Raw genomic sequence first — 26,761 nt, 5'->3', positions numbered from 1 at the left:
TTTTGTCACAGCTCCAACAAGTCAACTTCGACTTTTTGTTTTAAACAACCTTATTATAACCTTGATATATATGCTTGCTCTTTTATTGTTACCAGGGAACCTTCCATATTCCACCATATTACCATCAGCATTTAATCATCTAAAAACACAATTATCCTGAAACCACCTCGGATTAATAACCGATGATTCAGATATCATAGCATTAAATGCAGAGGAAACAGAAATATGGTAGATGGTCTAAACAGCCAAAAGTTTGATGATAAAGAAAGGAGTGTTAGGAACACTCGATAGAAAAATTGGGTATTGAAAAACAGATTGAGCTACCCATGAAGGAGACCAAGGACAAATACAAGGACCAAACCCTATATTCAAAAGATTCAGGTAATTCTGGATCCGTTGAAATCTTTAGAGAATATCTTGCTCCGAGGTCATGTTAAAATCTTGAGGAAAATCTTTCTCCATCAACCATCGAACTTAGTAATTCCAAAATATCATCATCAATATCTTCGATATTTCTGAGGATATTTTCATAAATATTCTCGTCCGAAATTATATACCTCTTCGTGCTTCCTGTGTATCATTATATTGGAAACATTCAATAGAAGATTTAGTACCGAAAATCAGATTATGCGAAACTATGAATAAAGCCGTGGACAAATCACAAAGAATAAGTTTGACTTCAAAGAATCCAAATGATTCTGTTTCTGATGAAATCTTTAGCGATTACCTTGCTTCCGAATCTAAACCCTTACGGATAAATCTTCTTCATCATCCATCGATATTAGAAATTCCAAGATATCATCGTATCTTTCATTATAAATATCCTCCATATTTCTGAAGATATTTTCATAACTAATCATATCTGAAATCATTAATCGTTTCGTGCTATCAGTGTTACATCATATAGAAACTGTTAGTTTCTATATTCTGTAAACTTTCGAGTTTAAATTATTAATGTTTTTGATGTAGTGTTGGAAATTGATGCATGAGTTAGTATAATATAATGACACTTGATCAACGTGATTATATTACAGTAAGTCATGCTGAGTTTCTAAATGGGACATGATGATTCACAGATTATAACGTCATCATGTGCCATGTTACACGACTCTTTCATTTTATCTGATATACAAAGATATCAAGAACATATTTTCTTGATAGTTCTATCTTTCCCGGATATTCTGGTAATTTGACAAATCAAGATCGTGCTAATACCATTTCTTTCTTAGAACATTAACTATGTTCATTTCGAAATTCATACCTATGAATTCTGGACCGTTACTTGCTAAAAGTAAACAAAAGCATGAAGCTCAGAAATAGGAAGGGGGTATAAATCGCAGCAAATAAGAGAGTGTATTAACTGTGGATGACAATAATTATAAGAGACAGAAGCAGGGACATTGAAATGTGAGGGAAGATATAAAGCCCAATAACAACACGGAGGTTACAAACCATGGATATTAATACGAATAGCAATATAAAGACACATTATAATTAAGAATAGTATTCCCCCAAGACAATAGTAGAAGTAAACAGATTTTCTGATGAAAGATTGAAAAGAAGGATGACAGATACATAGATAGCAAAATATCAAGAACCAGAACTGAATGGAGCATTTCCACAATATTCTAGAAGTAGGAACAGAGGAAGAAAGTATAGGAATGGTGAAAGTAATAGAACGGAAGAAGTTCATTTATAATGGGAATATCAGACAGAGTAATCGAGGCCGATCACCGTATTTAATTATAGAGATCATAATTTTCTTATTCGCCGAAGAATCAAATCTTTTAGATTTCGAAAATTTTCTTAAAATCCCTTGAATTCTGGAATTCAACCAAGGTGACGTCAAAAGTTATGACGCACCTTATTTTCTAAATTCAACCCTGGCCCTGTCAAAAGTTAAGATGAATCTTTACCTTCCTATTTCACACTTTGGTGATAGCTTCATTCGTACTCTTCGAATAATCGAATTATTTTTATCCATACTACTCAGTGATGATAACACTATGTTTATCAGCTCATATTCGTCAGGAAAACATATTTATTGTTAGCCATGACGACCTCACTCAAATTTCGGGACGAAATTTCTTTAACGGGTAGGTACTGTGATGACCCGGGAATTTCCGACCAAATTTAAACTTGAATCTTAATATGAATTCGACACGATAAGCAAAGTCTATTAAACTGAGCCTCATAATGTTTGAACTATTTCCATGAATGCATTTGACTTCGACTATTCCGGACGATTCACGAACAATTATTTCTAACTAAATATGTACATATATAAATGTAAGTATATATATATAATAATTTAATATTTTAAATATAATTTAAATATTTAAATTAAATATGTAAAATAAGACATAAAATAATTGAGTTGTACCTAAAATGAATTCATATATAAATATATGATTTCTATAGGTAATTATTATTATATGTATATTGTGTGTATATATATATATATATATATATATATATATATATATATATATATATATATATATTTTATAAATTATAAAGATTCAATACAAGTTATTATATAATATAATATATGATTATTAAATATTACATAATTAATAGTATATAATGTTAATATATGTAATTACAAGTTAAAAAAAATATAGTTGTTATAATAATATTCTTATTACCTTCATTATTATTATTATTAATATTAATATTAATATTAATATCTGTATTAGTTATATTATTAGTTTCAATATATAATTTATAGATATATAAAAAAAATTATACATTTAAATTGTTTTATCACTAATATTATTGTTATTATAATTATTAGAAAAATTTTGATTTTTATTATTATAATTAATAAAAGTTAACATTTTATTTAAAATTATTATTATCATTAGTCTTAATACTTTTATTATTATTAGTATTATTAATTATTATCTTTACCAATTATTATTATTAGTATCTTTAGCAATATTATTATTATTATTAATATAATTATTATTAATCAGTATTATTATAATTACTAAAATATTTATTAATTATGAATATTAATTATATAACTTATAAAAAAATAATAAATAAATAAAATAAAAGGTACGAATATGATATGCATATCAATCTACACTGTTATTAATTTTTGGAAATGTCGGTTTTAGTTACATGTCTTTCTCAATCAAAATTTAAAACAGGAAATCATTGACTATATACTAATTATACTGCAAAATTCGATTGAATAAAAAAAACAAAAATACTTAAGAGTGTGCGTGTTTTCCTCTGTTCTTGAGTGAATTTCCCAAAACCATGAATTCGATTACAAATCCAAAAAGTAATATTGCAGTTCTATTAGGAATGATCATGTTTAAATATCTGTAAGTTTTCAAGCCCTAATTAATTGTATTAATTTCGAATTTGGAAGTCAAACCTTAAATTGAAAAGGTCAACCGTTTTGTTCATCTTAAAAATTCGAATCTTGTTTGTTGTTTCTGGATCATTTGAGGATTCAAAAAGTTTTAGGAATGATTTAGAGCATACTTCATGTTGTAATTATTATCTAAAACAGTCTTAAATTACAAAATCAATTTTGAGTTCTTAGTGTTCTTGACAAGAATTATCAATAGCTCGAAATCGAATAAATTTAAAAAAGTAATAATGCAATTTTGTTAGGATTCACATACTCAAACTATCTGCAAAATATCACGTTTCAATTCGTTATATCAACCTTGAATTTTCGAGTCAAAATTTTTGAAATAAAAAGTCAAACTTTGTTTATCAATCAAATTCGAGTTACCTGTTTCGATTCAAGTTAAATTTATGATTTTTAATGTTTCCATGAATGTTTTCTAAACTATTTCGTATTATAACCTTTTTCAATAACGTTAGCAAAAATCGAAAACTATTTTTATTTTTTTTTGTTTACAGTCGCTGCACAGCAGCCTTTGTTTTCTTTTTCTTTTTTTATTCTTTTTCCTTTTTTCCAACTCATTTAAATGCTATTTAATTATTTTCTGTTTTGTGATTAATCCTAAAACCAACCCTTTGTTAATCCTTGTTAGAATGGTAATCACTTGATCAAATTGGTTGAAGAATATGGGAGAGTTAGACAGACGGTTTATATTTTATTAATGCGAGATTTAATCAGACAAAATGAAATTGTTTCAATGGTTTAGAGTGTTGTGTGTGAACAAGAGGTTTCGGGTTCGAGCCCTGGTTGCGACATGATTTTTGTGCCTTTTTTGTTGAGGTAGTCTTATTCTATCAATTATTAATCATTATTATTATTATGTTAATATTATTAAAATAACTACTAAAATCTTTAATATAATCTATGTTAATATTGATATAAGTATTATTATAGTTAAGATGATTATTATTATTATTATTATTAGTACTATCATTAAACGTATTATGATTAATAATTATTATTAGCATTATTATTATTAATATTAATATCATTACTATTATCATTATTAGTAAAAGTATTCTTATTATAGTTATTAAAGTTACTATTATTACTAATTTTGTTAATATAATTTTTATTACTAAAAATATTTAAATTATCATTTTCAAGTAAAGTTATTATTATTATTATTATTATTATTATTATTATTATTATTATTATTATTATTATTATTATTATTATTATTATTATTATTATTATTATTATTATTATTATTATTATTATAGGATGAAACACCTTTTAATCTACTATTGTCAATATTATTTTATCGAATAACTATTAGTTATATAAAATCATAATTACTACATATAACATAACTATATTAATATCTTTATAATAAATATTAATAAATGTAACTAATTAGATTATTAATGAAAAACATAATTAAAATAACAACTAATACACTAATACTACGTAAATTGTTCGATTACCAATATATGTGTTAATATATATAAATGATATAGGTTCGTGAATCCGAGGCCAACCCTGCATTGTTCGGTTGTTTAATGTCGTTATATGTATTTTTACTACAAAATACATTAAGTGAGTTTCATTTGCTCCCTTTTACTCTTTACGGTTTTGGGTTGAGAATACATGCAAATGCTTTATTAACTGTTTTACAATATTTATATGCGTGAGTTTCATTTGCCCCTTTTACTCTTTACATTTTTGGGCTGAGAATACATGCAAATGCTTTATTAACTGTTTTACAATAATTATATGCGTGAGTTTCATTAATCCCTTTTTTTTAAATGCTTTTGCAATATATATTTTTGGGACTGCGAATACATGCGCTGTTTTTATAATTGTTTTACGAAATAGACACAAGTAATTGAAACTACATTATATGGTTGAATGATCGAAATCGAATATGCCCCTTTTAGTCTGGTAATCTAAGAATTAGGGAACAGACACCCTAATTGACGCGAACTCTAAAGATAGATCCATCGGGCCCAACAATCCCCATCCAAAGTACCGTATGCTTTAGTACTTCGAAATTTATATCATGTCCGAAGGAGGATCCCGGAATGATGGGGATATTCTTATATACATATTGTGAATGTCGGTTACCAGGTGTTCAATCCATATGAATGATATTTTTGTCTCTATGCATGGGACGTACGATTATGAGAAATGGAAAAATGAAATCTTATGGTCTATTAAAATGATGGAAATGATTATTTATGTTAAACTAATGAACTCACCAACCTTTTGGTTGACACTTTAAAGCATGTTTATTCTCAGGTACGAAAGAAATCTTCCGCTGTGCATTTGCTCATTTTAGAGATATTACTTGGAGTCATTCATTACATATTTTAAAAGACGTTGCATTCGAGTCGTTGAGTTCATCAAGATTATTATTAAGTCAATCATAGATGGATATATTATAAAATGGTATGCATGCTGTTAACTGTCGATGTAAATGAAAGTTTGTCTTTTAAAAACGAATGCAATGTTTGTAAAATGTATCATATAGAGGTCAAGTACCTCGCGATGTAATCAACTATTGTGAATCGTTTGTAATCAATATGGACTTCGTCTGGATGGATTAGGACGGGTCCTTTCAATATGCGTCGATATGATATGTCAAAACCTTGTATACGTGTCCCGATATTTAAAGTACGTAAAATAAATACAAAAATTAAATGACGATAAATAAAATGCGTAAAGTAAATAACAGAAATTAAATGACGATAAATAAAATTGCGATAATTAAATTGCGATAAATAAACTGCGATAAATAAAATGTAATCAGTTAGCTAGGAACAGTTAGCTAGGATTTTGTTAGCGTGGATTCTTAACAGAATTTCTCATAGTTAATTTGTTTGTTTCTAACAAATTTTATTTTGTCCAATATTTTCTTCATTATGCCACTTGTCAGATTCTGATAGATCAAAATCCAAATATGAAATTGAATGCAAATGGTTACTCTGCGGTGAATGAATACGTCTATATTGTGGATGTAAGTAGGATAGTAAATGACTGTTGAATCAGATTCGAAGAATGTACATTGTAACTTATTAATGTGAAATCTAAATATTCCTCGGGTATTACCTACCCGTTAAAATATTTTCATCATTAACAGTTTGTACGAAAGAATTTTTCAATTACAATCATTATGAAAATATATATACATATATATTTTCTTCGGATGTAATTATGAATTTAATGAGTCAATATGATATTAAACTCATTTGATTTTCGGTTTGAACTAGAATAAATAATCTCTAAAACTTTTAGAAACCACATATTCTTCGCAGAATATTTCTTCAATGAAGTTATAAATTAATACTTCATCGTTCATTATTGTTGGTACTCATTGGTGCCTATGGTGCGTATGACGTTGATGTTCGTGTGACAGATTGTGAAGTTGAGATTTGCGATGTGGTTGTTGTTGTTGGTGGTAATGGTACTGTTGGCGTTGATAATGGTGGTACTGGTTATGCTGCTAGTGCTGCTGCGGGTGTTTGTAACCTTTACACTATATTCTTCAATGCTACTACCCGAGCGCGAAGCTCGTTGACTTCTTCTATTATACCGGGGTGATTGTCGGTTCGAAGAAGCGGATAAATATGATCTAGAATTTGATATAGTATATAATCATGACGAGATACTCTGGAAATGAGAGAGAAAAAGGTGTTTCGGACAGGTTCGTCGGTAAGTGCTTCAGGTTCTTCGCCAAAAGGGTAATGTGGTGGATGAAAAGGATCACTTTCTTCTTGTCCCCAATGATTGAGGAGGCCACGAACCCAACCCCAATTCATCCAGAATAGATGATGGCTAATCGGTTGATCCATTCCGGTAACACTGCTTTCGGAGCTTGAGTGAAAATCCATATCGGAATAGTTATCGGCATCCGACGAACATGAACTGGTTGAGGGATTCATCTCGTACGATCAGATGAAGGATTTTCGATAAGAAATAGATTATAGGATGTAGATTAGTACCCTGCAATACATAATTTACTTATGCATATATAATACTAAAATCCCATAAGTTACGGATGAATCTACGAAAGCTGTTACGTAAAGTCTACAGTAATAGATACGCTAAGATATGAATTTTGTCTATACACTATCGATGCATTAAATGCAGTAAGACGTGTCTAGGCTTTAAGGATGATAAGAAGTTGATTTCCGACTAGAAATGATAAGCAAAACTTTTGACATGCAGAAACGGTCGAAGTTCAGACTCACTAATGCATCCTAACAACTATCAGCTAGACACACTAATGCAAGACTTGGTTCGCTAAGACCTCCGCTCTGATACCAACTCTAATGACCCGTCCTAATCCATCTGGATGAAGTCCATGTCGATTACAAACGATTCACAATAGTTGATTACATCGCGAGGTACTTGACCTCTATATGATACATTTTACAAACATTGCATTCGTTTTTAAAAGACAAACTTTCTTTACATCGAAAGTTGACGGCATGCATACCATTTCATAATATATCCAACTATAATTGACTTAATAATAATCTTGATGAACCAAACGACTCGAATGCAACGTCTTTTGAAATATGTCATGAATGACTCCAAGTAATATCTCTAAAATGAGCAAATGCACAGCGGAAGACTTCTTTCATACCTGAGAATAAACATGCTTTAAAGTGTCAACCAAAAGGTTGGTGAGTTTATTAGTTTAACATAAATAATCATTTCCATCATTTTAATAGACCACAAGATTTTTATTTTCATTTCTCATAAATATACGTCCCATGCATAGAGACAAAAATACCATTCATATGGATTGAACACCTGGTTACCGACATTAACAAGATGCATATAAGAATATCCCCTATCATTCCGAGAAATCCATCGAACATGATATAAAATAACATCGAAGTACTAAAGCATCCGGTACTTTGGATGGGGTTCGTTAGGCCCAATAGATCTATCTTTAGGATTCGCGTCAATTAGGGTGTCTGTTCCCTAATTCTTAGATTACCAGACTAAAAAGGGGCATATTCGATTTCGATCATTCAACCATATAATGTAGTTTCAATTACTTGTGTCTATTTCGTAAAACAGTTATAAAAGCAGTGCATGTATTCTCAGTCCCAAAAATATATATTGCAAAAGCATTTAAAAAGGGAGCAAATGAAACTCACGCATATAAATATTGTAAAACAGTTATTAAAACAGTGCATGTATTCTCAGCCCAAAAATGTAATGAGTAAAAGGGAGCAAATGAAACTCACCATACTGTATTTTGTAGTAAAAATACATATAACGACATTGAATAAATGTAGAGTTGGCCTCGGATTCACAATCCTATATCAGGTATATATATTAACACATATAACTAACATGTAATAATAATCAACTAGTTTATATTTAATTAATATATATTTGTTATTTCAAAATTTATTTTGTATATGCTTATTTATACATATAGTTATACTAATACATATATATCTATATAATTAGTATTATATCGTTAAATCAAAATTTGTTATATGTAAATATTTATGTTAATAATATTTTTAGGTTTAATATATAATGGATATGTAATATTAATATAGTTATAGTATATATAATAAGTATATTTTTATATACTAATATTTAAAATGATAGTTTTGATAAAAATGATAATTTTAAATATAATGATACTAGTAATAATAATAATAATAATAATAATAATAATAATATTAAAATTAATATCAATAACAATAACAATAATAATCATATTAATAATAATAATAATAATAATAATAATAATAATAATAATAATAATAATAATAATAATAATAATAATAATAATCATAATAATAATAATAATAATAATAATTTAGCTACCTCCAATGAGCTTTCAAAAAGAATTGTCGTAGCCCAGGCTCGAACCCTCGACCTCTCATTACACGCAAACACTCATAACCATTACACTATCTGTCTCATTTCTGATTTATCCCGCAGAATAAAGATATATAAACCGTATGTCTAGCTGTTTTTCTTTCTCTTCCAAACTTGATCGACGGTTTGTCTTCCACATGACCTAGCTCGGCCCAACATGGAGACTGAACCAACTCAGCCCAACAAACAATGCTGAATCTTCTCGGCCCAACTACAATTAACCATAATCATTCTCGGCCCAAGAGGATTTCTAATCCTCGGCCCAATTTGGAAATGAAGTAAGCAGCCCATCAACGAGAAAGAAAAAAAATATAATTTGTTGTAGCCTGGAATTGAACTCACAACCAACTGTAACCAAATTGACACCCTGAACCATTGAACCATTGTCACTTTCTTGAATTAACTAGCAAGTTAAATTTATTTATTCTTATAAAACTTATTATCTTCTTCATAAACAAAACCCATTTAATTCAAATCTTTCATCTTCATCATCCTTTATCTTTTCCGTGTTTTAATTCGAAACAGAAATAAGACTTTAACATAGCAAGAGTTTTCGAACAACAACAGATGAATGGACGGTTTGCCTTATTTGTTTCACTCGATCAAAAACCACAAAAACAACACAATATATATATATATATATATATATATATATATATATATATATATATATATATATATAGCAGCAGCGTTTCTTTGATTGTTTGGTTCGTTTGAATGTAACCCAAGAAAAGGAAATAGAAACAACTTTTAGTGATTGTTGGTTTGGTGGTTGTTCGAATGGTTGTAGGTGGTGGTATGGTGACGACAGCTAGGGTGACCGGAGATGGTGATTATAATGGTGGTAGGTGATCTCGGTCGACAACAACTACAACAAAAACACAATAGTAACAGTAGTAGTATGGTTCACGGTGGTAATGGTTTTTCGGTGATGGTTGTAGGGAATCGTTTGGAGTGATGGTTTGTGGAGGCCATAGACAGCAGCACTTGTGGTGGTGATGATTGTTATGGTGGGTGCTCGACAACATGAAAGTAACAGGAAAAAAAATATATACGTATGGTGGTCCTTGGTGGTGGTTTGTTGGTGGTGTCGTGGGGTGATAAGTGGTGGAAGGTTGCCGAGAGTGGTGATGGCACACGGTTGTTGGTAGTGTTGTGAGGGTGGTGGGTTGTCTAAGAAGAAGGAATAGAAGTGGGTTTAGTAGATGTTTAAAAAAAATCAAGATGATAGTTATATAATTGTCGATTAACTAGCAAGAAATGAATGAGTTGAGTGTGATATGCAATATGTATGTCTACTAATATATACATATAATGTGCTGTCAAATTTGGATCCACTATCAACAATTATATAATTGAAAGACAAAAGCAGACAATATAACTCAATTAAATCAAATATTGCATAGTGTAGCAGCCATGGAACTTGGAGTGTTATACCGACAGTTTGTCCCGGATGGCCATATCGTGTCCATTGCTAAACAATTAACATATAAAAGTGTTCCTAAACATCCCAAATTTTTAGTTTAAATGTATTTAATTATTTCACTCATTAACTGTTTGAAACCTGATCAAAAAGGTTCGATCATTATTTATTTTCTGTTCCAATTTATATGTACGGAGTATTAATATTTAAACTTAAAAAGGTAAAAATATTTTTAACAAATCTAACATCTTCGTAATCGATTTACAGTCCAACTTTTATTTTAGTCCTTCATGAACATGTAATATATCTATATTAAAACTAACGAAACGTCAACCGAGTGTTACTGACGTTTACTAATTAGGCTCGAAATCATTCATTTTCAATATACACATTCTATATATATATATATATATATATATATATATATATATATATATATATATATATATATCAAATCTTAATTAACAAGTTTAAGTAAATAAATATATTAATTATATTCTTTTAAACAACTAAATAAAATATTATATATTTACAAGTAATATTTATATATATATTATTATTATTATTATTATTATATATATATATATGTATTTAAATATATATATATAACTATTTACAGATAGTTGTTCGTGAATCGTTGGGAACGGTCGAAGTTATGAATTCATGAACAGTTCAAAAATTTTGTGACTCAACTAAATAGACTTTGTTTATCGTATCGAATTCATATAAGAATAAAGTTTAAATTTAGTCGGAAATTCCCGGGTCGTCACACAAATTTCACTTGTTTTTTTCAAAAATCAATTTTTTTTTTTTGATTTAGCCCGATTTAGAGTTTAGGGTTTCGGGTTTACTCCGTAAACCCAAAACCCTAAACCCTAAACCCTAAACCCTAAACCGTTCGTGTAAAAAACTCATTCTAAACTCTAAACCCTAAAATCTAAACCCTAAACCTTAAAATTTAAACCCTAAAATCTAAACCCTAAATCTAAACCCTAACTTAATTTGATGAAAATTGATGTAAAACAAGTGTAGAACAGCATGTTTTACATGCTGTTCTACATAAAATGTAGAACCAAGAAACAATGCATCTAATAACTAAAAATTAAAAATTGTTCGACTATCAATGTTTTTGTTCGGCCGCGTCCCAATTTTTGCTCGAATTTGTGAGTTCTCAGAGTTCTCAATATAAAATTGGTTCTCATTTTATCCCTCTAATATATATATATTATTAGACAAAGATACTCTTTGTGTTTTTCGTATTAAATTATTACTCGTAATAGATTACTAGATATGGATAATAGATTATTATCTGTTTGGATATATCTATCTATCTATACATGTATATAAACCAAAAGTTTTTTGTGAATTGTGATTGAAAGTTATTTTAGGATGTTTGTATCTATATATAATATCTATATATCTATATTATATATATTATTAAATTAATTACAAATTAATTAATAACTTTTGCCTAACCTCCATTTTATTTTTATATATTCTTAGAAAGAAATCAACATCCAATCGTTTGTAATTTCCGTTTCCGTCATAACAATGTAATACTTTAGATCTGGATTACAGTACCTTTATTTAGTATAAATTCACCAAATAAAATCCACTAAAATTTTTCAACGGATTTATCTTTTTGTTCGTCGCGAGTTAGGTTCTACCGTCATCACCGTTCAACTCGAAATAATATTACGAACTAAACGCAATAAATTGTATTCGACACGGAGCTTCGATGCACTAGCAACGGGGCATTTCTCTTTATCAATAAATATGGAAGTGATTTGAATTTACAGTTTAAGTCCTTAAAATATTTATGAACATGCAAATATAACTATTATAATATTAATTATACATGCCCTCGAGTACCATAATTTTGCTGAAATAACTAACAACTTTTCTAAAATTAAACTCGCAGGTTACACTTTTATTCAAAAAATAATTGTATATAGTAATTGTAAAATAATATAACTTAGACTTTACCAACGTTACGTTCCATGATAAATTTTCAATGGGCTCAAATTTTCTCTAAATATTATGTAGTATATAATTTATATATAAATAAAAAAAATAAACGCACGGGCTCTAAAACCAACACCACGGGCGCTTAAATTCAAAAGAATTTTTAAAATTTGTTAACACCACGGGCTCTTAAATAATTCTTATACTTTTCATATTTTTTAGTATTGCTATTTACATACCAATATGAACTGCAAATTACATTTTTTGCACGGTTTTTTACACATCCGTGCAACGCACGGGCTCAAAAACTTAGTAGTGTATGTATTGAATCTTATATAGAATTTATTGATTGTTTTAGAAGTTGAACGTATTAAAAAAAATTATATATAAATTTTTTTTTTTTTTTGGTAAGCGAGGAATATATATATATAACAATCTTAATGACTTAATAAATAGTCATTTGAGGGTTTAGCCATTAAGCTTAAGAAAATTGGGCCTGATGTTGATATTTGATATTTATAAGAATGTTATTTTAATATATAGCTTAACAAGTGATTTTAAGTTTTTTTTTCTTCTTTTTCTTCCAAAATATAAGATATAGTAATAGTAATATTACAACTACTTAACCTTTTGGAATAATATGTTAATCATCATGTTGCCACACATCCATATTCCCCATGTGCATATAATAATTTCAAATGATTTATCGAAAAGAATATAATCTGTATCTATATTTTTATTTTTTTAAAGCAAACAAATATTTATATTAACATTAAAATTAACATTAACATTAACACTTTTTCTAAAACCGAACAATGATGAATGGTATAGTTTTTTTTTAACTTTTAACCCCCCTCCTAAAATCGAACAATGATGAATAGTATACCTTTTTAAGTAACAAAAACTTTCCAATTGTTACAAATTAATATTAATAACAACCAACCCTATAAATACATCAACAACATGACATTTTTTATGCAGTAGCATATTACGCCAACAGGCGATGCAAGCCTGCATATAATCTATATCAATTATGATATTATAAAAGTTGATTAAAAGTATATAGAGAATGTATAGTTGGTCATGTGTGTTGCCACTCAATCTTCTCCGTCGTCGTTTTCTGTTCGGGTGGAATCGACGTTGTTGTTGTTACCGACTTTGTTCGGTTTCGAAAAATTGAGGTTTTTTAAGAGGTGGTCTCTCGTGGGGATTTTCGGCCGCCCGAACGATGGTTTTTCGACTGATTAATGGTGTTCGGCGGCTCCCGGGTGTCAAAGGTTCCTTTGGGGTTTATTAGTTTCAAGAGATTTCTTCGGTGAGCTGGTCTTGGGTGGGTGTTCTTGAATTTTCCGGTGCACATTTCTTATTGGTTGACTGATGATTTGATTTTGCTGATAGTGACAGGATGAAAGAGTGTTGGATCTGGAGGCCCTTTGCGGAGATTTTTTCGTTTTCGGGGTTTATAGGTTTAGTGCTAGGTGGGGTTGCAGCTCATGTTTGGCTTATGTTCGTGTTATTGGTTTGTTTGTTGTATTTGTAGGTTCACTGTGATTCATGTGTAATGGTGTGTCAATGTTTAACGTTCATATTAGAACGTAGGTTCTTGTATAATAAGATCATTTAGATCTGCACAATGTGTAGCCCGCCTGATCATTATATATATATATATATATATATATATATATATATATATATATATATATATATATATACCCATAAAAAGTCAGAAAATATATATAGTAATCATAGCGTTTAGTTTGTAATCTGTATACATGATTATGAGATAATAAGAACATTTTAGAAAATCAAACTATTTAACTTTTATCTCTTCTTATTTAAATTTATATATTATTCATGTCGTTTGAATTATCTAGTACAAAAAGTTAAGAGAAGACAACAACAACACTAAATCCCGCAGATGCGGAGGTATGAGGGAGGTGAGATTTTGACAATCATTCCTCTACCCTAAAGCAGAAGAGAAGTTATTTCTTCATTCACGTGTACAGAAAGATTTCTCCACTCACAAGATAGCCTTGATGGCGTGTTAGGGTTTAGCTTTGTTTACTAGTTACATGACATGTTGTTTTCATCTTATTATTTTGTTAGATCTTTCATCTGTCAATGAAAGTCCTTTTGTTATATATAGTTCATTCCCCAAAAAAATACATTCTCTCAGTTTAAATTTCACCGCACAAATGGCTCCTTTATCATTGTATGGGTGTATAACTTTTCATGCGATGTGATTTTACTTTTTTTTTTAAAGTCGTTTGGTATTGTTGAGTTATATATTGATTTCAACTCATTATGATAGTGTAACCCAAAATTTCAACTCATTTTTTCCCTTTTGTGTAAAGCAAATTCAATATTCTTAAACAATCTTTTTGTTTACCATTTTTTCAATAAGTCGTTTGGTACTTTTTAGAATATTCTATGCTATGATGGTGAGTTGAGTAAAGTTTAAAGATAAAAAAAAAAAAAAAAGGTCGTAAACTACCTTTGTTTTTTTATCTTTGTCGTTAAAAAATATTTTGTACCAATATAATTGATTATGTTTTGTTCAAAAATGATCGCCGTTGCAATGCACAGTTACCTCAGTATTATGTTATATATTCATTTGTACAATTTGTTAAATACTCTAATAAAAAGTATAAAAAGTATATTTATTTAAATAAAAAACCGTTCCAGTTACAAGGTGACTGCGACATTTCTTTTGGTGCTCATCCCACAATTTAGTGCCTAACTTTCTTCTAAAATCAAATCACATCACATGTCGGCACAATTTTAAGTTGTGTCCCCTTATCTTTAAACAATATTCCATTTCAACACTGTTGTATTTTATACAGTAAGATCAAGTCTAGACTATATTGCTTGATATGCTCCTACCAACCCAAACCAATGCACTTTTTACCATATTACCTTACTTTCAAAAATAAAAAGTCAAAGCAAACCAACCTTCCATAACAAATTCAATAACTTAGTTGCCATTAGTTGGGGCACCGAAATCTTTACGAAAGGTCAATGTCAAATGTTGAGTGGCCAGATCGGCAACGTTGAGGAAACGATCACGAATTATTCCAAATATAGACCGTGTATATCGGTGTTAAAAATAATTCCTTCTAAAGTAACTTGATTACGAAAAACCTCCGATAATTTTTTTCAGTTACCATTATTGATAAATAAATTAATCAATATATCAATATAAAAGGTTATAACATGCTAATCAAATCATAATTAATAAAAATATATGTTTAGTCGATTTAATTAACAAGGCAAAATATGAAATTTCCCAAATGAGAGGAAGTAGTGGACATAAAGTCTTTGCTATTGACACTTTGTTCTTAGCTTCAAGTTATAACATGATGAATGTTACAGTATAAATCAGATTTTTAGCAAAAAGCTGAAATTTAACAATAAGTGCCCAAAGTTTAATATTCACATTCACATGATAAAGTATATACCATTATATTTATATTTATATTCACATTCACAATGAAACATATATGGTGTGCATTGTGCAATAAACACTTGCACTCTTGGCTTGTTCATCTGCAATCAAGCTATTGCCAGTAACTACCAACTATTAACTACCATGAGGACTGAGGAGAACCAGCTGAGCTTCATTTTCTACTCTACACACAAAAGCTACAAACTGGTCCCTCAAAAACTGTTTAACTACGAAAAAAACCCCTCAAAAATTAAGGAAACTTAAAAACCTCCTAATAATCGGAAGGTTTTATGAGACTCTTCGGGGACGTACTGCCGCCATCACTCCGTTGATATCTCTCCCTAAACTTCACGCTTATGCTTGTGTTGCCAAGTCCTTGGCGCTAATAAATGTTCCGTGAAACCCGTACGGAACCCTGGACGGCAACTTAACGGTTGCCGTTAACTCTAACGTCTTTGCATCGACAATTTGCAACTCTGACTTCCAAGTTTTTTCATCATGAACAAATGCTAAAATATGACCATCATCTTCATCACTAGAGTTCGCATCGCGGGGAAGGAACAATGGCTCACCACCGAACTTTTCTTCCCCGTAGACGAACTTTTTGGTTTCGCCGGTTGAAAGATCAACTTTGGCGAAACCAGAAACCTTAGGCCAAGGCTCAGCGATAGCTAAGTACGCGTATTGAGTTTTTCGACCTAGAAGATTTTTATTCACCATTCCAGCTTCCAAATTTACATCATTTTCCGGTGAGATAATCGCGCGACGAGTGGATTTTCCAGTTTTTATGTTAAGACGAATTTCGGATAAAACGGATTTTAACTCCTCGTTACATTCGTTAAAAATGGAATCCGCGGGAGTCATGCATGACCCGATCACGACAACCTCGTCGTTTTCGGGTTCTTCCCACGCATTCCATAAATGAAAGCAAAAACAATCCGGAACTTCGACCCATTTAATACCCGACCCGTTTTCAGCATATTTGTCCAAAACACCAAAACGTGACACCTTTTCTTTATCGTATACCACCGGAGACCCACCGGTGATCATTTCCGACATCTTGAAAACAACTTGATGATCAGGAACAACAACATAATTCTCGGTGATCGCGAAATCATGAACCATAGTTGGCTTCTCCAATTCGATTGCGACATCCTCTGATTTCTTCCCGTCCGGTGAAAACCGAAAATACTTCAAGTACGGTTTCTTGATTACGTCATAACTTAGAGCAAAAAGTTCACCTGAAACTGGATCCACTTTCGGGTGAGCAATCATGGTTGACTCTAGTTGACCATCAAAGTTATATCTTCCAGCGGTTTTCAAATCCCCTGAAGGCGTGACACGCACGTGATAAGGCAAATCGTCTTCCGACATAGCTAATAGTCGGTTGTTAAAATAAACTAAACCGGCGTTAGCTACACCAATGCCTTTTGTGTGATCAATTACACCACATAAACCACGTGCGTAAAACAATAACAATTTCGCAATTCCTGAATGTCCATGTAATTCCCCAATTGCTTTAGGAAAAACCGGTTTACCAATGGCTCGTTCTTGAACGAGCCGTTGGGTTTCAGTAAACCGACAAGCGTAACTCGCTTGCCCATTTTCGAACTTCACGGCGTAAATCATCCCATCGCCGTCAAACAAATGGTGGCCGGAGGTTGGTTCGAATAATGGGTTCGCTCCGTTACGTAAATAAACACCTTGAATATGTTCCGGGATTTTTCCGGCGATCGGTAAAGATTTTCGTACGGGTAGTTCCGGTACCGGAGAGAAATTTCCGGCAATTTGAATTTCTGGGTCTGCTGTTTTGGGTAAAGGGTGTAACTTTTCTTTAGCTACAATTCGTTCCTCAATTGCATCCAATGCCATTGCTGCAAACTTTTGTAGAAAGTTGACATTTTTATACATCCCAGTTGAATTCGAAGAAGAACCCGGTAATTCGATTGTTGCGGTTGAGGTTTTTGATACAACTTGTTTGGGAATTTGAAGAATTGAAGGTGTTTGTAGTGCACAAGAAATTGAATTTGATCTTCTTGAGAAAGAAATTGAAGAAGATGAAGACGAGTTCAATCCATGTTTTGAAGATGATATGAATTTAGTTTTGGATTCACTCCAATTAGGAGTAGAAGTAGTAGAATAAGAAGCCATTGTTATTGATTGAAGCTATTTTCTTTTTGTTAATTTGTGAAGTAAAACCGAGTAGTGAGTGTGTGTGTTTTGAGAGTGTTTCTAGTGTGTGTAATTGTGTAAGTTGTTCGTTTGAGTTTGAAGAAGAAAGTGGAGGTGAAAGGTTGTTTATATAGTGAAAAGAGGTCCCCCTTAAAAATTGCCGAAAGCAAACCACGTGTTGGATAGTTAGTAAAACCTGCTTGAACTCTAGATGAGTTTATATTATTTGTTTTGTCGTTATTATATAAAATGAAAAATGAAAAATGAAAAATGAAAAAAAATCATATTTTTGGAGGCAGGGTAGGTCATCCCAACAAGATAGATTTATCAAGTATATTCTTTCACAATTCTATTGCTTTTAACGTGTCTAATTAAGTAAGGGTAGTGATATATACACAACCAATTTTTACAAATATACAACCAAACATGCTTTACAGTGTTGTACTGTACAATACTGTAAAATATGTTTAGTTGTGTATTTATAAAAATTGGTTGTGTATATATCATCACCCATTAACTAACATACACCCATATGAAACTTTATTATCGTGACATTTTTAAATATAGGAGAAATTATATCGACTACTTGATTTTTTGATATGTAATCTAAGGAACATGTCAAGTCGATTCTGAGTAGTTTTTGTCCCCGTCAGTGATTCAAACTACTTATTTACTGTATTGTAAAAAAAAAAAATCAAATCTAATGGTTATTGAACAATTTATACCGATATTTATGGATGGATAGATTATGAGTAATATTTTTAACCATTGACAAAGTGATATAATGGTAAACATACTCTTGCTGAAGTCAAACTTGGTCATGAGGATATTTGAATGCAAACAACAATCTTATGTTAGTGTGTAATTTGAAAGTATTATAGACAATTGCATACACATGTGGATAAATGATCATACAATAACAAGGATTAGGATTTAGAAGTTTTTTTTCTCTCTATTCGATTTGCATGTAGTGTAAGTGCCACATTAAGTTCATAGCGCTATGCGCTAAAAATAGTTCAGCTCAACTTTGGATCTAAACGTGTTTTCAAATTTAGTTGAAGGTCCAAATCCTTCTGTTTACCTACAAAAACCACTAGCATACATACTTATTTATACTTGTAGGTAACAAATACGGAGTACCTTTCTTTATCATCATGCTTCTCAACATTAACAAAAGTCATATGGGACTAATACATTTTTTCACAATCAAACTTTCTAATATAATTTGACAGAAAATATCTGACTTTATATAACTTTATTTTTACCAGTAAAATTTATTTCTATCCACTAAATTTTGTCTTTATATTGAAATACGAATATAACACTTACAATATGACATATGTGAATATTTATAACGGAATTGATGTAATATATTACGGAGTACAACAATTAGTAATTTAGTAATATAATTTTATAATAATAATGTTATTGTATATCCAAAACAATTGGGCAAAAGGAGATTGGAGAGTTTAGAAAGGTGATAAAAAAAATAGTAATAGCATAAGTTGTAGTGGTAGTTAGAGGAATGGTGAGGTAATGCAATAACATTTGATTTTTGTGGTTGAAAATTTGGTAGTGTACTAGTGTTTGTACTATTGGACCTAAAGTCTAAATTCCGCGTTTAAACCGGTAATCGCTTTTCTAAATTTTTAAAAAAATAATAAAACCAAAACCGGTCCTTGTCGGTTCATTTTCAAACGCTTTAACCCGAGACACGTTTCCCTCTCTCTTTTGTGCTAGGACCAATCCTATTTTTCTGAAAATATAAAAAAACAAAAAAAAAAATATAATTCGTAAACATCAATCACATACAAGGAAAAGATCTTCCGTTACTTTACTAATGAATATTACTCCATATTTACTTCAATATTTTTCTTTGAAACCGTTTTTATGTATATTAATCTCATATTTTAAAGAACAAATTCTATTAAACAGTACGGAGTAAAATATTTATCTCATTTTTTTTTAAATGTAACATATTTATATTTTGAGTTTAAAGTATTGTTTTATCAAATATTAATAAAAAAGATAAGTATCGTTATTTTAAGTTAAAACTTTAATAAAAAATTTCGCGATACTCCATTATTTAATTAACACAAGAACTTGCGAATCATACAGAGTATATATTTAGGATCTAACTTTAAAGAAGTTATGTAGCATCATTATGTTTCATTTTCATGAGGACCTCAAAGAAGATTCATGTACTCTCTAGTTGTTGAGCAGAAATCGTCGGACTTGCTTTCACAACCTCCAGGGTCATTAAATCTGGTAATCAGCTATAAGAAAAAATGTTGCAGAAGATAATGTTTACATGTGCGTGTGTGGTTAATGTTCTACGACCACATTACAAACATATCGAAGTTAAGTAAATATTCAAACGTAAGAATCATCATTTAAGAGGTCTTCAATATCCTCATATAAGTGTCAATAATTCGGCTTGCATACGATTCACTTAAAAAAATAAAGTATCGTTAATTTTTTAATCAAGTTCAAACTTAAAGTAACGATTTTTTATTAACATTTGGTAAACAATTATTCAAAAGTCACAATAATAATATTTACTTTTTATATGAAATTGAGGTAAAATGGTTACATTTTAATAGAATTTACCATATTATAATATACAAAATATGTTTACTGTTTAATTCGTACAAAGAGGTCATTTTACCATTTTAATAGAATTTGCCATATTATAATATACAAAATAATCACATTATCACCCTTCTTACTTCGATATTAGTCATACCAGTTCAAAATTTTTTAAAATCAATGGGTTGTTAATTCTCATCCTCATACTCTCCCATTCGTATCTCACTTATAAGCAAAAACTTCACACTTAAGCATTTTTGATCGAAGGACTTATGCCCTACTAACAGTAATCAACCACATTTAAATTCAATAGTTTTCATTACCTCGTGACATTGTTGCTCAAAATTTTCAAAAATCTTTTACTCGATCCTCATCAATCTTTTTCCAACTTGTAACCTCCGAAATATGAAAATTTTGTTTGCCAAAATTTTACACACACTATTTTACTGTGCGATCTTCTCGAAGTTTTATAAAAATAAATTTATTTTGTTGCCATTCGTAAAAATTTTAGAAATCGTATATGTTATATATAATAAATTAAATAATTACTTATTGTTAACTAGTACATATGAAATTTTACTTTCACTTTTACAAATCAATTCTTTTATTCAAAAGATATTTTACTTAGAATAGTACGTGTTGTACATAACTCTAGTTTACTAAGAACTTCGTTTCTTTTCTTACATTGTCATCTTAACGATTTCTATAAAAATTTTCGTTGTTTGTTATATAAAATTTTTCGTGTTATTCGTATCCAAGTCATCATGAAGACTTTATAACCGTCGAAATTGAGAGATTCATGTGTGTGTGTGTGTTATAAAGGCACTTACTGCCACGTCATGCAGAGCCTTCGGGCATCCACTAACACTTAAACCATTCAAGATTATTGCGTTACCCCAGGGATCTTATTTGCCACACATGTTGGAACGATGCTCTTTCTTACATAACTCTAAGTCCTAACTTATTCCAGGGAATTCTCATTTAGTGATATTAACACCATCAGTATTCCGACTTTAATATTAGTCATAACCTGTTTGGCATTTTGTAAAGTCAAGAAGCGATTAACTTCTCATCCTCATGCTCTATCCTTCATACTTCACTTTTTAGCAACGGCTTCGCATGTGAACATTTTTTGGCCCAAACAAAGAAATTTCACATTTTCACTTGACTTTTTACGACTTAGCGCATCTGCAACCACATTTGCCTTACCCGGATGGTATTTAATTTCACAATCGTAATCTTTGATCAACTCTTGCCATCGTCTCTGACGCATATTCAATTATTTCTGTGAGAAGATATACTGCAAACTCTTGTGATCTGTACATATAACACAATGGGTTCCACACAAATAGTGTCTCCATAGTTTCAAAGCAAACACTACTGCATCCATTTCAAGATCATGCACTGGATAATTCTTCTCATGAACTTTCAACTGTCGCGAGGCGTAAGCGATTACTTTATCTCTTTGCATTAATACACAAGCCAACCCAGCAAATGACGCATCACAGTATACCACGAAGTCGCTTGAACCTTCTGGTAAAGCTAATACTGGTGCCTGACACAGTAGCTGTTTCAAAATCTGAAAAGTCTTTTCCTGTTCATCAGTCCATCGAAAGGCTACATCTTTACGAGTCAACTTAGTCAATGGACCCGCTATTTTTGAGAAATCCTTGATAAATCTGTGATAATAACCGGCTAATCCCAGAAAACTCTTAATCTCAGTCGGAGTCTTCGGAGAATTCCAATTCATTACCGCTTCTATCTTTGTCGGATCAACTTTTATACCCTCGGCACAAATCACATGACCCAAAAACTGCATTTCACGTAACCAAAATTCACACTTTGAAAATTTTGCAAATAGTTGTTCACGTTTCAACATGTTCAAAACCTATCTCAGATGTTCAGCATGTTCACTTTCGGTCTTTGAATACACTAGTATATCATCTATAAACACAATCACAAACTTATCTAAGAACGGGCGACACACTCTATTCATTAGATCCATGAAGATTGCTGGCACATTCGTCAACCCAAACGGCATGACAAGAAATTCATAATGACCATACCTTGTTCTGAACGCTGTTTTCGGTATATCTGATTCAGCAACACGAACCTGATGATATCCGGATCGTAAGTCTATCTTAGAAAAGAATGAAGCACCCTGTAACTGATCGAACAAATCATCTATTCGAGGTAATGGATACTTATTCTTCACTGTTCTTTTATTCAATTCACGATAATCAATACACATACGCATTGGCCCATCTTTCTTTTTAACAAACAATACCGGAGCACCCCACGGTGAAGAACTCGGTCGAATAAAACCACGATCTAATAACTCTTGAATCTGTGACATCATTTCACAGATTTCAGACGGCGCTAATCGGTATGGAGCTTTAGCAACTGGAGTTGTTCCAGGAACCAACTCAATCTTATATTCGACTTCCCTTACCGGCGGTAGACCTGGTAACTCATTTGGGAACACTTCGGAAAATTCTGATACTACCGGAATATCAGCCACTGTTTTCTTTTCTTTCTTCGCATCAATTACATATGCAAGAAATGATTCACAACCCTTTCCTATCTACTTTTTCGCTTTCATCATGGTTATCAACGGAAAATTATACCCGCTCCGCTCCCCTCGGGCCACAACACGGGTTCCATCGGTCGGACAAAAGGTAATCATTTTCCTATTGCACTTAATATTAGCCCTAAGTGAGCTCAACCAATCCATTCCTAGTACTACATCAAAGCTAGGAATAGGTAACACTAAACAGGTCACCGGGAAAGACTTCCCTTCGATCTCTATACAAACCCCAGTCACATAGGTTGTGACGGGTGTGGTCTTACCATCGGCTACTTCTACACTAACCGGCTTGGGTAACATAGTAACTGGTAATTTTAACTTAGCACAGAAATCTAGGGACATAAAACACCTATTGGTACCACAATCAAACAATACGCGAGCAGGTATTGAGTTGATTAGAAACATACCGGTTATCACTTCGTTGTCTGCCACAGCATTCTCAACCGACATCTGAAAATCTCTAGCCTCTACTGTTGGAGGGTTCTTCCTCTTCTGCCCACTTGAGGCAGTTGACCCTACGGCTGATGCCAAACGCGCCCCTGACCCTGCCCCGGAACTACCACTCTTCGACGGACAACTAACTGCACGATGCCCTGGTTTGTGACAACTCCAACACACACTATTTGGATACGGACATGCTGAGGACTCATGCCCAACAACACCACACTTTAGGCATCTTCTTGTAGCCTCAGAACACTGACCATTATGAGAAGATCGACACGTGTGACACCAATTCCCTTTACCTGATCCAGAACTACTCTGACCACTTTTACCCTTCGGTTTAAACCCACTAGACTTCTTGGATTTAGATCCTGATTGACTGGATACTTGCCCACCTTGTTGTAACACATTACCAAACATTCTGTTTCTGGCGGCATGAACATCACTTTCTACCATCTTAGCCATCACAACCGCTTGAGACAACGACGTAGCCATTCTAACAAAAGTTCGATACTCTGGCAGAATTATATTAACATAATGCTGAATACGAGACGCTTCGTCTGGCACCCATTGTTGTACAAACCTCAGTTTATCCATAAACTTCTCTACTACCTCGTTGATCGTCATTTGAGGTGTCATCTTCATTTCAAGAAACTCAGTCTTGATTCGGTTCATATCAAACGGATTACAATATTGTTCACACACCTTCCCATGAAACTACTCCCAAGTGATCATACTCACTTGTTCTTTAGATATACTGGAAATCAAGGTATTCCACCAAATCATAGCCCTACCTTTCAACAGTCGACTAGCATATGTTACTTTTAGCTCGGGTTCACACTGACACGCTTCAAATACCCTTTCAATTTCTCGTAACCAATTGAGAGTTACAGTCGGATCAGTACTTCCAGAGAACTCGGAGGGTTTGCAATCACGGAAGTTCTTATAAGTACATCTTTTGGGTGGTTGCATGTAAGGTTGTTGAAACATTTACATTTGGTATGGGTTCATCATCATGGGATTTTGGTAAGTAAAAGTGTTTTGTGGTGGCATATAGTATTGGTTAGGTATTTAATTCTGAAACTGATTCTGGTGTACATTAGGTATTGTTTGGGATTGCGCGGTTGGGAATCCAGGTGGTGTATCATCATTTCCAGAATGCCTCGCTAATTCAAGCTCATTAATTTTGTCTTCAGCCTCTTTTAGCTTACTTTCTAACTGAAGGATGTAACTACTCTGATCATCATCAGACTCAACACCCTCTTCTGGTGCTCTGAATGTTCCGGGGTTGGATGGGCCAGTTGCATTTCTATCAGCCATACCTGTGCTACAAAATAGCTTACACAAAAGCTTAGTGGATAACAGTTAGTTCAATCACAACTAACGCACATATATCCTATATTCACTTAGCCCCCACTCTCACAGACATGTTTGACTTGCCTCAGGGTTTGGGAACAAAATACGCGCACGTACTTGCTGCCAAACCATGCTCTGATACCAACTTGTAACACCGGCCATTTTTTTTAAACACACAGCGGAAGACTTTATTAACAAACACAATATAAGTCACGTCATTACATTAATCCGTGTAATTACATTTAAGTTTACACAACGGTGTTACGTTATTACAAAACATTATTTATACGAAAGTCCACATCAGAGTAGGGTTGTCAAACATGTCTTCTGCATCAATACCCATCCCGACTAGCAGTACCTAAACCTACAAAGGGGGAAACATGTGGGGGATTAGCGCACCGCTAAGTGAATGGAATCTATCTAACTGATATAGCTTAAGCCACACACAAGCTATATACTAACAACAACACTTGCTAACTACCAACTAGCATACAATAAGACAATACGAGGATCGGCGACTTGTACGAGCACACGAATCTTAGCTGATAGGACTTGAGTCTACCGATAGTCCCTGCTACTCAATTCACAGTATAGTTATCCAGATGCAGGGGATGCATCGTTCACACTATACTCCACAATCAGTAGCCTATGGACCCAACCTCCCCTAGGCACGGTTGACCTCATACGGACTCTAACCTCTCCTAGGCACGGTTTCGAGTCCTCAGTCTCCCTAAGCCCGACTGGTGCCATTCACACAGTGTACACATAAATCACATACCACATCAGGCATACTATATTATTTTAACATGGCAATTTCTACACTATGCATGGTAAAAGAGTCAACCACAGTAGCATGATATGCTAATTAAACTCTATCCGGAGATAGACCCACTCACCAATTACCAGCAACTGCTCAGTTATTATTTCTGAACTTTCTCCTTGTCCTTATAACCTGAGAACAACACAAACAAAGTTAATATACATATCCAATAAATAATATAATCATTTCATACGATTAACTAGGTCATAACACCATATATTCATAATTTTATGAATCTACATCATGACTCCACTCAATAATGGCATACAGGTGCGTGCAAAACACGACATACACACTAAAACTCCTTTTTCGACCCAAAAACAGTTTGATATAGTTTCTTAAAAGTTTACCATTGAAAAATATTCTTTATTACGATTCTAACGATAGTTTATTCATCAAAAACGGAGTTACGTTTTGAAAGTTACGCCCGTTTCAATTTCATAAAAGGTACTGTAGCAAATATTGGTACTGTAGCAACTCGGCACTGTAGCAATAGTAACACTGTAGCAACTCGGCACTGTAGCAAATAGTGACACTGTATCAACTCGGGCACTGTAGCACTCGATACTGTAGCAAATAGTGACACTGTAGCAAATATCGAACACTGTAGCAAATAGTGACACTGTAGCAACTCGGTACTGTAGCAAATAGTGACATTGTAGCAACTCGGGCACTGT

At 32.0% G+C, this 26,761-nt stretch overlaps 1 protein-coding gene across 1 annotated transcript; it reads right to left on the bottom strand.

Moving 5' to 3' along the window:
- Positions 1-16,117: 16,117 nt before the first annotated feature.
- LOC139886125 (9-cis-epoxycarotenoid dioxygenase NCED1, chloroplastic-like) lies at positions 16,118-18,370 on the bottom strand. The gene has a single exon (XM_071869869.1). It carries the CDS (start codon positions 18,268-18,270, stop codon positions 16,474-16,476), a length of 1,797 nt encoding a protein of 598 aa, XP_071725970.1. The 5' UTR covers positions 18,271-18,370; the 3' UTR covers positions 16,118-16,473.
- Positions 18,371-26,761: the final 8,391 nt, after the last annotated feature.

The sequence above is a fragment of the Rutidosis leptorrhynchoides genome, chromosome 1 (genome assembly GCF_046630445.1).
Source record: "Rutidosis leptorrhynchoides isolate AG116_Rl617_1_P2 chromosome 1, CSIRO_AGI_Rlap_v1, whole genome shotgun sequence".
Taxonomy (NCBI): domain Eukaryota; kingdom Viridiplantae; phylum Streptophyta; class Magnoliopsida; order Asterales; family Asteraceae; genus Rutidosis; species Rutidosis leptorrhynchoides.
The sequence above is the reverse complement of the archived record's forward strand: the minus strand, read 5'-3'. Positions and strand labels throughout refer to the sequence as shown.